The 12,704-nt window shown below is 41.4% G+C and overlaps 1 protein-coding gene across 1 annotated transcript; it reads left to right on the top strand.

The window, feature by feature from the left end:
• Positions 1–6,129: 6,129 nt before the first annotated feature.
• LOC123946501 (phytanoyl-CoA dioxygenase, peroxisomal-like) lies at positions 6,130–10,646 on the top strand. The gene is made up of 3 exons (XM_046011866.1): positions 6,130–6,341; positions 8,980–9,061; positions 10,459–10,646. The coding sequence occupies exons 1-3, from the start codon at positions 6,219–6,221 to the stop codon at positions 10,644–10,646; spliced, it is 393 nt and encodes a 130-aa protein (XP_045867822.1). The 5' UTR covers positions 6,130–6,218.
• The last annotated feature ends 2,058 nt before the right edge of the window (positions 10,647–12,704 follow it).

Here is a 12,704-nt window from a genome sequence, read left to right as displayed (position 1 = left end):
AACCTTCTGCCATGGTGGAGATGTTCTACACCAGCACTATCCAGATCCATTGCTGCCAGCCCCATGTGGCCAATGAGCACTTGAAATATGGCTAGGGGCATTTTCCTTTTCATTCTCCTTTTTTTTTTTTTTTTGTAGATGTCATTAATTATTTGGGAGAGATCACAAGTAGGCAGGGAGGCAGGCAGAGAGGAGGATACAGGCTCCCTGCTGAGTAGAGAACCCAATGCAGGTCTTGATCCCAGGACCCGAGGATCATGACCTGAGCCAAAGGCAGAGGCTTTAACCCACTGAGCCACCCAGGCGCTCCTTCATTCTCTTCAATTTAAAGAGACAGACGAGGCCAGGGACTCTGGTATTGGACAATTCTGCTAAAACAGTCAGTGAACGTGGGTGTGGTTGGGGCTTAAAAACAATCCTGGAAATCATGTGGGCTTCTCTTCCCAGCCTTACCTGGTTGTAAAGAGATGTGGGTTCTGGCATAAGGCAGTGGTCTTAATGCATAATACACAATGCATTTTTTAAATGCAGAGATGCATCGAGAAGAAACCAAATATGACCTGTAATTCCAACTCTCACGGACCATTATCAGTCAAGGTTTTGGTGTGTTTCTTTTCTGTGTATTTACATAATTACAGCCATCCTGTAGAGACAGCTTTTTGCACCCATTTTTTCATGTTTACTAATATTATGTAGTTAGGACGTGAAACATTTCCACATCATTAAATAAACTCTCCGAGGAAAGCAGTCACCACCACCAGAACCCACAATGGTAAGGAGAAGAATTGTGGACTGAAATATTGCCTTCTGACCACCACATCTTGCTAGTTGCTGACAAAGGTCATTAACTCTTTGCCTAGGAAAATAGGATTATACTGCCCCCAGTTACATAAAGACATGACAAAAACATGAAAAAAATGAGTTATGACATTCTTACACTCACTCCTAAGCTAAAGAAACATTGAAAACAATTGAGAAGAAGCTAAGTAAGTTTTCTGTCGTCCCCTGGAATGAAAACTAGAAAGAATTTCTAGCTCTTTAAGATAGTTAAAATTATACTAAACTATGTGGATCATACTTTTCATAGAGCCTAGCCACTATTTAATAGACTTTTTTTTTTTTTTAAAGAGCAACAAGTCTAATGTTTCTTGTATTTCAGAATGGATTCCCGCTAAATTCTTGTATTTCAGAATGGATTCCCACTAAATTCAATTTCTCTTTGGAAGAGCACATTTCTTCTTACTGTTAGATTTGAACCTTACAATTTTTATTTGTTCGGCAGTTTAGTGGAAGGAATAGTATGTGGAAGAAACTGGTGAAAGCTATGAAGTAAAGAGTATGGGTCGAGTCTGGCCTGAGGCATTTTCTGCTGGATGATCTTGGACCCAGTTACTGAGCCGTGTGAGTCTCATTCTTCTGCTCTGGGCAGCAGGAAAGGTGATGAAGGTCTTGGGACTTCCAGCCCCTACTCTGGGCTCTGTGAATTGAGAAGATGTAAGCAACAGTGTGTATCTGTCCGCAGCTGTGTGTGAAACCCAGTCTTCCCTGATGAGAGCTAATTCTGGGCAGACTGTTGTTTCTAGAAAAGGTTGACTCATAAATTTCATTTTATTTGCCTTAATTCAATGCCTAGGTAGCCCACTCCACTTCAGGGGCTGTTTCTCCTAACAGTTTCCGTCCTCCACAATTCCAGTAAGTAGATCAAATTGTCATTCTTAACCATACAATGTGCATAAAGCATTTCCTAGTGGTAATTAAGATATAAAATACAACATCTTATGTTGTCTGATGAAAATTCATTACGCAGGGGCACCTGGGTGGCTACTGGGTTAGGCATCCAACTCTTGATTTTGGCTTAGATCATGAATCTCATGGGCTGTGGGATCCGTCATGGGTCAGGCTCTGTGCTCAGCACAAAATCTGCTTCACCCTCTCCTTCTGCTCCTGCCCCTGCCCCTGCCTCCCCCATCTCTACGGAGAATAAATAAATTCTTACCAAAAATTCATTACACAAATCATGTGTTGCCAGGACAAATTCTAATTAGAAGTAGGAAAAAATTTGAAGACGACTTTAATTTTATATGTATTTTAGGGGCGCCTGGGTGGCTCAGTGGGTTAAGCCGCTGCCTTCGGCTCAGGTCATGATCTCAGGGTCCTGGGATCCAGTCCCGCATCGGGCTCTCTGCTCAGCAGGGAGCCTGCTTCCCTCTCTCTCTCTCTGCCTGCCTCTCTATCTACTTGTGATCTCTCTCTGTCAAGTAAATAAATAAAATCTTTAAAAAAAATTTTATATGTATTTTAAAGTTCAGAAAGAGGAATAATATCAGAGGAGTATAATCTGATTTCGTTCAAATTCAGACATGTTATACCTCATTCAAGTTACCCTGTGGCTTGTGGTTCTATTGCTATATTAGCTAGTGTCTTTGGTTTATCTTAAATTAACTTTGTGAGGGAAGACATTGATCTCCATGGAGTATTCTCATAGAGCCACATTTCCAATTGAGAAGAATGGACTGGGTGATCTGAGTTTGTGCATATGCTATGTACTTACTTGGATTTTGTCCCTTTAATTTCTTCTGAGAACATATGATCTAGACAATTTAAAGTATAAAATCTATTTTATACCGAAAAACCATACATAGTCATTATCCAACAAATTTGAAAGAGAAGAAAAGGAATTAAAAAATCATTCACAATTCCATTACATAAAAGTAATCACTTAAAAATGTGGTTTTTAAATTTATTTGCATTTTTTTCAAGTACCCTTTTTAAGATCTTATTTATTTATTTGAGAGAGAGAGAGAGAGAGACCGCGTGCCTTTGAGAGATCTGGAACATGGGGCAGGGGCAGAGGGAAAAGCAGATTCCCTGCTGAGCAAGGAGTCCGATGTGGGAATCCCATGAACCTGGGATCATGACCTAACCCAAGGCAGATGCTCGACCCACTGAGCTACCCAAGTACCCTGTGTCTTGGTTTTACACAAATCTAGGTATATTTTATTATAATAAGTACTATACATGCTATTATATGTGCTTCATTTTCTTAAAAGATTCATTTATTTAAGAGAGAAAGTGCACACATTGCAAGTTGGGTGAGGCTGAGGGAGAGAATCTCAAGCAGTCTCCCCGCTGAGCCCACAGACCATTTGGGGGCTCGATCTCAGACCTATGAGGTCATGACCTGAGCTGAAATAACCAGCCCATGCTTAACTGACTGAGCCTCCCAGGGGCCCCAGCCTCTTCATTTCTAAGGCCCGAGTCCTATCCCATTGAGTGGATATAATTAATGATTCTTCTATTTTTTGGTAACAGTAGTAGTTAACATTTTAGTTTTAAACTTTTTAAAAAATGTTCAGATTAGGGGCCTGGCTGGCTCAGTGGGAAGAGCATGTGACTCTTGACTTCTGGTTTGTGAGTTGGAGCCCCACATTGGGTATAGAGAGTACTTAAAAAAAAAATAGATAAACCCTCACCCCTAGACTTGGTTAAAGAAAAAAGTTCACACTATTTGCTGAGAGTAAATAAAAAATAGAAATGCTGTGAGGTGATATCTCATTGTGGTTTTGATTTGTATTTCCCTGATGCCGAGTGACGTGGAGCACTTTTTCATGTGTCTGTTGGCCATCTGGATGTCTTCTTTGCAGAAATGTCTGTTCATGTCCTCTGCCCATTTCTTGATTGGATTGTTTGTTCTTTGGGTGTTGAGTTTGCTAAGTTCCTTATAGATTTTGGATACTAGCCCTTTATCTGATATGTCGTTTGCAAATATCTTCTCCCATTCTGTCAGCTGTCTTTTGGTTTTGTTAACTGTTTCCTTTGCTGTGCAAAAGCTTTTGATCTTGATGAAATCCCAATAGTTCATTTTCGCCCTTGCTTCCCTTGCCTTTGCCGTTGTTCCTAGGAAGATGTTGCTGCGGCTGAGGTCGAAGAGGTTGCTGCCTGCGTTCTCCTCAAGGATTTTGACGGATTCCTTTCTCACATTGAGGTCCTTCATCCATTTGGAGTCTATTTTCGTGTGTGGTGTAAGGAAGTGGTCCAATTTCATTTTTCTGCATGTGGCTGTCCAATTTTCCCAGCACCATTTATTGAAGAGGCTGTCTTTTTTCCATTGGACATTCTTTCCTGCTTTGTCGAAGATTAGTTGACCATAGAGTTGAGGGTCGATTTCTGGGCTCTCTATTCTGTTCCACTGGTCTATGTGTCTGTTTTTGTGCCAGTACCATGCTGTCTTGATGATGACAGCTTTGTAATAGAGCTTGAAGTCCGGAATTGTGATGCCACCAACTTTGGCTTTGTTCTTCAATATTCCTTTGGCTATTCGAGGTCTTTTCTGGTTCCATATAAATTTGAGGATTATTTGTTCCATTTCTTTGAAAAAAATGGATGGTATTTTGATAGGGATTGCATTAAATGTGTAGATTGCTTTAGGTAGCATAGACATTTTCACAATATTTATTCTTCCAATCCAGGAGTCAGAATGGCTAAAATTAACAAGTCAGGAAATGACAGATGCTGGAGAGGATGTGGAGAAAGGGGAACCCTCCTCCACTGTTGGTGGGAATGCAAGCTGGTCCAACCACTCTGGAAAACAGCATGGAGGTTCCTCAAAATGTTGAAAATAGAACTACCCTATGACCCAGCAATTGCACTACTGGGTATTTACCCTAAAGATACAAACATAGTGATCCGAAGGGGCACGTGTACCCGAATGTTTATAGCAGCAATGTCTACAATAGCCAGACTATGGAAAGAACCTAGATGTCCATCAACAGATGAATGGATCAAGAAGATGTGGTATATATACACAATGGAATACTATGCAGCCATCAAAAGAAATGAAATCTTGCCATTTGCGACGACGTGGATGGAACTAGAGCGTATCATGCTTAGTGAAATAAGTCAATCGGAGAAAGACAACTATCATATGATCTCCCTGATATGAGGACATGGAGAAGCAACATGGGGGGGTAGGGGGATAGGAGAAGAATAAATGAAACAAGATGGGATTGGGAGGGAGACAAACCATAAATGACTTTTAATCTCACAAAACAAACTGGGGGTTGCTGGGGGGAGGTGGGATTGGGAGAGGGGGAGCGGGCTATGGACATTGGGGAGGGGAGGCTAACCATAAGAGACTATGGACTCTGAAAAACAACCTGAGGGTTTTGAAGGGTCAGGGGTGGGAGGTTGGGGGAACAGGTGGTGGGTGATGGGGAGGGCACGTTTTGCATGGAGCACTGGGTGTTGTGCAAAAAGAATGAATACTGTTACGCTGAAAAAATTAATAAAAAGGGGAAAAAAAATTTATAAATCAAAAAAAAAAATAGAAATGCTGGGTGGAAAAGTATGAACATTTCTCAGGCTCTTGATACATGTTGTTGGGTTATGATTTTTCAGTTACACTCATTTGTAATTCCTTTTTCTCCTTTAGGTATACTCGGGATAATAATGTTCTAAGCCTAGAACAGAGAAAATTTTATGAAGAAAATGGGTTTCTTGTCATTAAGAATTTGGTGTCTGATGCTGATATTGAACACTTTCGGTACAGTAACCCTTGGTTGTTTTACAAAAAAATGTTGTGTCTGCAGTGGGAATGTGAGTAAGATTAGCGTGTGTGTTCAGATATTTTTCGGTGATTGGTTCATTGGGAAGCAGTTAGGAACATGAGCTCTGCAGCGAGACTGGCTGGCTTTAATGTTAGCCAGACTTCTTCTGTTGTGTGTCCTGGAGCAACGTATTTTCTACACTTCTGTTTTCATACCTGTAAAATGGGGATGATAATCATATTTATGCCCTAGTGTTGTTGTGAGGACTGGATAAGGTGAAGTACACACATATGCCTTTGAACGGGGCTTGGCCCATGGTAAGCGTGAGAGAAGTTATTTGCCATTATTACTCAGGTACACCACATCACAGACAGTTCCTTACTGTTCTGCTAGACTAAGGAATAAATGAGTCCCCGCAGTGAGCTCTGGCCTCACAGTGAGGAGACAGGGGCTGCTGCGCTGGTCATTTTCTCCTCTCCATCCTCAGAACTACTCAGCCTGACCTGGAGGTCAGTCTGGTGCAGAGACACCACCCTCCTCAATCTCTGAGACTCTTTCCCCAGAACTGGCCAGACAGGTGCCTGGAACCTGCAGTAATGACATCATCTGCCAATTTAATTCTCTAGGAACGAGTTTGAAAGGATCTGCAAAGGGGAGGTGAAACCAGAGGGAATGATGATAATGAGAGATGTAACCATTGCAAAATCAGAATTTACTCCAACTGAAAAGATGGTTTCAAAGATCCAAGATTTCCAAGAAGATAAGGAACTCTTCAGATACTGCACTCTCCCTGAGGTTCGAGAACTTTCCTGCGTTTTCTTTTTAAGTGAATAACACACCTGCATGTTTGCCTCTGGAATTGCTTACAGTTTAACTGGCCCCTCTGTTTTGTGGCTGGTGAGCCGTGGTTCTCAAATGGAGGTGGACATTTGGCAGTGCCTGGAGCCGTGTTGGGTTGGCACACAGTGGAGACCGTGTGCTTCTCTCGGGGTAGACGTGGGCATGGTGGATGGGTGAGCTGCTCATGGAGCCCAGGGATCCTATAGTGTGCACAATAGTCCCCTCCCCCAAATGATGACTTATCCAGCTCCAAATGTCAGTAGTGGGCAGATGGAGAACCCTCCTCTGGAGTCTGGCCGTTATTCTTTGTTGCGAAGGGCGGGAATTCTGCCTTAGAGACAGAGCCTCTCTCACTGTGGCTATGGGCAAATCAACAGGAGGGACATTGCAGATCCTATTCACTGGACATCCATTTATTGTTTCTTTTGTCTTATGAACAGGTCCATAGGGGTAAAGGTTTGTGTTCAAATTTTAACTCATTATTTAAAAAATCAATATTCTTCAAGAGTGGTTCAGTTTACAAAGACATCCACATAGTCCAGAAGGGCATGAGATGAAAAGGAAAGTCTCCCACTCCAGACCCACTCAGCGCTGAGCTTTCTGGTGTATTCAACTAGAAGTCTTTCGTGGCTATGCAGGTGCATCTGTCTACCCCCACCTTTCGTGTCATGTGGGAACATACTGGCTGTCCACTTTACAAGTTAGTTTCTACACTTATAGTGGATCTTACACATCTTTCTATATCTCGTATACATTAATCTATATCATACTTATAAACTATTATGTAACATCGTGTTGCATAAATGTATCACAATTTATGAACAATTTATTTAGAATGGATTTAAAGGACATATTGCATATAGTACATGCTAGAAATTATAACCCCAAGTGCTATTAGAGAATTTGCCCATGGGACACCTGGCTGGCTCCATTGGTAGAGCATGCTACTTTTTTTTTCTTTAAGATTTATGTGTTTATTTTAGAGAGAAAGAGGTTGCGGGGAGGGGGAGTGTCAGGGGGAGAGGGAGAGAGAAAATCTCAAGCAGACTCCCTGCTGAGCACAGAACCTGACATAGGGCTGGATCTCTGGACCCTGAAATCATGGCCTGAGCTGAAACCAAGACTCAGTTGCTTAGCTGACTGAGCCACCCAAGTGGCCCAAGCATTTGGCTCTTGATCTCTGGGTTGTGAGTTTGAATCCTAGGCTGGTTGTGGAGGTTACTTATAACTTAAAAAAATTTTTTTTAAATGGGATACCTGGGTGGCTTAGTTGGTTAAGCATCTGCATTGGGCTCAGGTCAGGATCCCTGGGTCCTGGGATGGAGTCCTACATCAGGCTCCTTGATCAGTAGGGAACCCACTTCTCCCTCTACCTACTGCTTTCTTTTTTGCTCTCTCTGACAAATAAATAAAATGTTAAAAATAAAATACATTTAAAATAATTTTAAAAAAGAAAGAAAATTTGCCTCATAAAAAAGACTGTGTACAGGTAAGCCAACTATGATGTCCAGCCCCTTGGGCTGGGGACAGGAGGGGATGATATGACTTCCCAACCTCTAGTCCTGCTCTGGAAATGGAAGTTGTGTGCATGCATTAAGAAGGAAAATCTTCAAGTTAGGGGCAGCACAGGATAGATTAAGCACGACTGGGACATCCAGGTTTCCCACCCCTCTAAAATCTGAACCATGCTCTTGCTGGTTCATGCAATGATTTTTAGGCAGCAGGTCATGCTTTTGGTAGTTAGGTATTTATTTTCATGTGTATTGGAAAAAATAACCAGCACATCCAACCTATGACCTCAGGAATATTATTAATCAGGATAAGACGTAAGTTATTTTGGAAAAATTATTGACTAACTCTACTGGGAACCTCTGTAAAGTAGGATAGAAATGGTAAAATGGCTCAAGAGTGTCACTGAGGTTGAGAAAATACTGGTCAGAGGCAACTGGCTGGCTTAGCTGTGGGACCATGAGACCCTTGATCTCAAGGTCCTGAGTTCGAGCCCCATGGTGGGATTAGGGATTTTAAAAAGAAAGAAAGAAAATACTGCCGAGGAAAACTACAAAAGTTAACATGCTTTATAAACAAATAAATAGGAGACCTGCCTTCTAGGATTTTGGTTTCATTTCAAGCATTTCCTGCTCAAGTTGCCAATATTCCTTCTACACAGGATCAAACAATGAGAAAGCAGTAGAATATGCTTCATTTTTGGAGTCAGAGAGAATTGGAGATTCAATACCATCTATTTCATTGAATTGGCTAGGATTCCAAAGAGGCTTGGAAAAGCCTCTTTAATTCAGAGTGTTGCAGACTTGCTATTACAACTTTTTCCTGCTTTCAAGTTTTGTTTTCAATGTTGTGAAATACTAAGTGGTTTTTAAATATATATATTATATATATATATATATTATATATATATATATTATATATATATATATATATATAATATATATATATATATTATATATATATAATTGGAGAGGAGGGGCAGAGGTGTTGAATGAAGGCATCGTGGCTCTTGTACAGATAATTGTACTTTGTGCCACTTTTGTGCATTGGATTTCTCATCAAACTTTTTTCTTCTTTCCCTTAGATTCTGAAATATGTGGAGTGCTTCACTGGACCTGATATTGTGGCCCTGCATACAATGCTGATAAACAAACCTCCAGATTCTGGTAAAGGGCTCTTATTTGTTATGGAGAAGCCCCCCCACCCCAAAAAGAAAAAGAGGAAATGAGAGAGTTTAAGGTGTTCTAACTCTAGCTTTGTGTGTAACAGCTAAATTTGGATAACTAAATATTTATGTCCTATTATTTGTCTCAAAATAGCATACATCATAACAATAGTGAGGTAGAATAGTGATTTCAGATGTTAACTGTAGGTTTATTGTTGGATTTCCGGACAACTGACTGGCTTGCTGCTCAAAAGTTTGGTTTTATAAACATGACTGCTCATATACCCTAGGCTCTTATTATTATAATTATCATCCCTAAGCTTTGTTAACTATTCTCACCAATGATGGTGTGCATTCTGTTTTCCTGATTTAAGATATTATTATTATCAAAATTAAAGCTTTCTTATAAATCACATACATCACTTGACTTAAAATGTCTTGTGCTTGCTAAAATGCTCCTAAGATTTCACTCCCAGAGAAAATGATTTGGAAGCTAAAACCCAGATATGTGCACTAAAAATTTTTTTTTAAAAAAATAGGCTACATGCCCAGCGTGGAGCCCAACATGGGACTTGAACTCATAACCTTGAGATCAAGACCTGAGCTGAAATCAAGAGATGCTTAACTGACTGAGCTAACCAGGCACCCCCAAGAATCTGAAATTTTAAAGCCAACAGCTCTTGGTCCATGCTGAGAAATTCTACTCTACTAGCAGTAATAAATTGGTCCTTCAGAATTCTTTATTGTTTTCCACGTTTTCTGGAGAAAAAGAGGCCAGGAGAGCTTTATGTGACTAGGCTATAGTGTAGCTCCACGAAATCTCCTTACCCTGGATGTCTTGCTTAGAGAGGTTGGGGTTGGGCATAGGGGAACAGTACCAAGTTCAGAGTGCAAAACAGGGAACCACGTAAATGTGGTTCTATGATCTCTGATTCTACATAGTGACTGTCCACCAAGTGCTCTTAGTTCCAGAAAGAATTTCTTGGAAGCCTTTTTTTAATTTAGTTACTTGATAGTGTTTGGGTCAGCCATTTAGAGGGCTAATGGGGAACTGCAAATTTGGTTATTCTCTTCAGTTGACCAAACTTTTCTGGGAACATACTGGTTGTCCACCAGCCAGATTACATAGGAATAAAGCACAATAGAGATCATAACATGTAAGGAGTTGCCAGAGAATGGTGTGAATCCCTGGATGTCAGAGACCCAGAAAAAAGGTGTAGGATCTGGAGTCCCCCTGTCGATTTGATATTCCAGTTTGGTGCATATCTCTCCAGGCTGATGGTCTGTAGTGTGGTTTCACGTCTTTGAGTTTTGGAGGGATAGTCACTGATCTGGTTTTCAGGCAGAGGAGATGAATTCTGAGGTTCAAGAATGGTTTAACAGCAGGTTTTGTTTCAGGCAAGAAGACATCCCGCCACCCCTTGCATCAGGATCTGCACTATTTCCCCATCAGGCCCAGGAATAACATAGTTGCTGTTTGGACAGCCATGCAGCACATTGACCGGAACAATGGATGCCTCTGTGTGCTCCCGGGCAGTCACAAAGGCGACCTGAGGCCACATGCTTATCCCAAGTGGGAGGTATAAATCCCTTCCTTCCTTCCTTCATTCCTTATCTTTTTCTTTCTTCCATCCTCCCTTCCTTCCTCCCTCCTTTTCTTTTTTAGGATTTTATTTATTTATTTATTTGAGTCAAAGAGAGAGACAGGGATAAAGGGAGACAGCTCATGATATTTGGTCATGATACTTGCCAGAGGTAGTGTGGGCCGAGAGAGGCAGACAGGGAGGAACACAGACATGGAGACTCTGGTGAGCACTAACTCAACATGCAGCTTGATTTTGTGACCCTGAGATCATAACCTGATCCCCAAATCCAGAGTCGGATATCTGACTCCCTGAGCCAATGAGGTGCCCCTAGAAGATAAATCTTTACCAGAATATTTATTGATTTGATTTGATTTTTATTTATTTATTTTTAAAGATTTTATTTATTTATTTGACAGAAAGAGAGAGGTAAAAAGTAGGCAGGGAGGCAAGCAGAGAGAGAGAGGGAAGCAGGCTCCCCACTGAGCAGAGAGCCTAATGTGGGGCTTGATCCCAGGACCCTGAGATCATGACCTGAGCCGAAGGCAGAGGCTTAAACCACTGAGCCACCCAGGTGCCCTTTTGTTTTAATTTTAGATCAGATTCCATACAGAACTTTAACAATGAGATGGCATTTCCTTTCTTAGCAAAACAGTGTTTTAGGTTTTCGAACCAGGATCAGGGAAAATTCAAAGATGTCAGGTAGAATAATTATTTTTCTTTCAACAAGTTTTGGAAAGCTGACCACTGTGGGGATCTCTGGTAGGCGCTGTATAGGATCTAAAATCATCAAGCTTCATTGCAGAGGTCATACATAAACACCCACAACACCAGATGGCTGTATCAGCTGCCAAGTAATTCTTACCCACTGATTGGTAGATCTTAGGATAAAGACGACGGAGGAATCATCTCCTCCCTGCTAGAGAGACCAGCAAAGACTCTGGGAAAGGATGAGTAGCATTCCATTGTCTGCCTGTTGCATGGTTTATTGATTGAACTATTGAACGCTTTTGAACCCATGAATGGTGAGATCAAATCGGCTCTTCAAGAATGATAATCTTGAGATCTAGAGCAGGAGGTACTGGAAGTGAGTAGTCCAGAGGCAGAGTAACTAGAGAAGAGATGATGAGTGTTTTAGGCCTCAGACAATAAAGTCTGAAAACCCCAGAGGAGCATGTCTTGTTCAGGTGGGAAGAATGCATGTGGGTTTTTTTGTAGGAAGCAAAGAATATGGCTTTCAGGACTTCTGTGTCAATTAGTTAGAATTCGTACTCTGAGGATTGGTGCCAATTGAAATTCTTTGAGTCTGGATTCTGACACAAAATCTGAAATTGTGAGATTTATAAACTGTTGATGTTTTTGGAAAAACTGAGTTGAGGTTTAGGGAAAGCTTGTTGCATGCAACAGAAGTGGGCTGTGGCTGATTTAAGCCAAAGAGGGTGTCTTGGAGGGGCGCAGGCACATGCTGAGTCCATGGAAAGGCTGGCTGACTCTGGTAAGCAGGAAAGTGGGAGTGTGACAGTGGGAAGTCAGGATGGGGCACCTGGTGGGGGCAGTTGAACCTGGACCATGACCAATGCCTTTGATCGATCCTCTGTTCAGATACAAAGTGATGACAGTGGGAGGTCAGATTGACTTAGCAGAGGTTACATATCCACCTAGCCAGGAGAGAAGTACACTGGATGAAAGTCCCAACTCAGTCCAGCAGGAAAGAATCCTTCCCCCAGAAGAATGTGGGACAGTCTTATGAAGGGGACTGGGATACTGTGGTCCCCACATAACCATTACTTAAAGCAATAACTAACATTGGAAGTAGTTTTAAAAAAGCACAGTGCTGTAATGTACTATTCTTTCTTTACTCTGGTTGTGACATGTGTGCTTTCTGAGCTGAGGAAACTTGAACATTTTTTTCTTCTGGCTTGAGAAAAGAGTTTGTTTCCCAGAGGTACTCCCGAATAATAGAAAAATGATTTCGGCAAAGTTATGTGGGAGAAGAATATCATGTTGGGAAAGTGTGATTACAGATTCATGCTGGAAAGGGGATCTCCCATGTTAACTGCA

Source organism: Meles meles, chromosome 7, assembly GCF_922984935.1.
Source record: "Meles meles chromosome 7, mMelMel3.1 paternal haplotype, whole genome shotgun sequence".
Classification (NCBI taxonomy): Eukaryota; Metazoa; Chordata; class Mammalia; order Carnivora; family Mustelidae; genus Meles; species Meles meles.
This window is presented reverse-complemented; position numbering and strand designations above follow the sequence as displayed.

Excerpts from the sequence above, each read along its gene's own strand:
- LOC123946501 (XM_046011866.1), top strand. The coding sequence starts at position 6,219 with ATGATGATAATGAGAGATGTAACCATTGCAAAATCAGAATTTACTCCA. Across the intron at positions 6,342-8,979 it reads GATACTGCACTCTCCCTGAG|ATTCTGAAATATGTGGAGTG; the intron begins GTTCGAGAACTT and ends TCTTTCCCTTAG. Across the intron at positions 9,062-10,458 it reads AAACAAACCTCCAGATTCTG|GCAAGAAGACATCCCGCCAC; the intron begins GTAAAGGGCTCT and ends GTTTTGTTTCAG.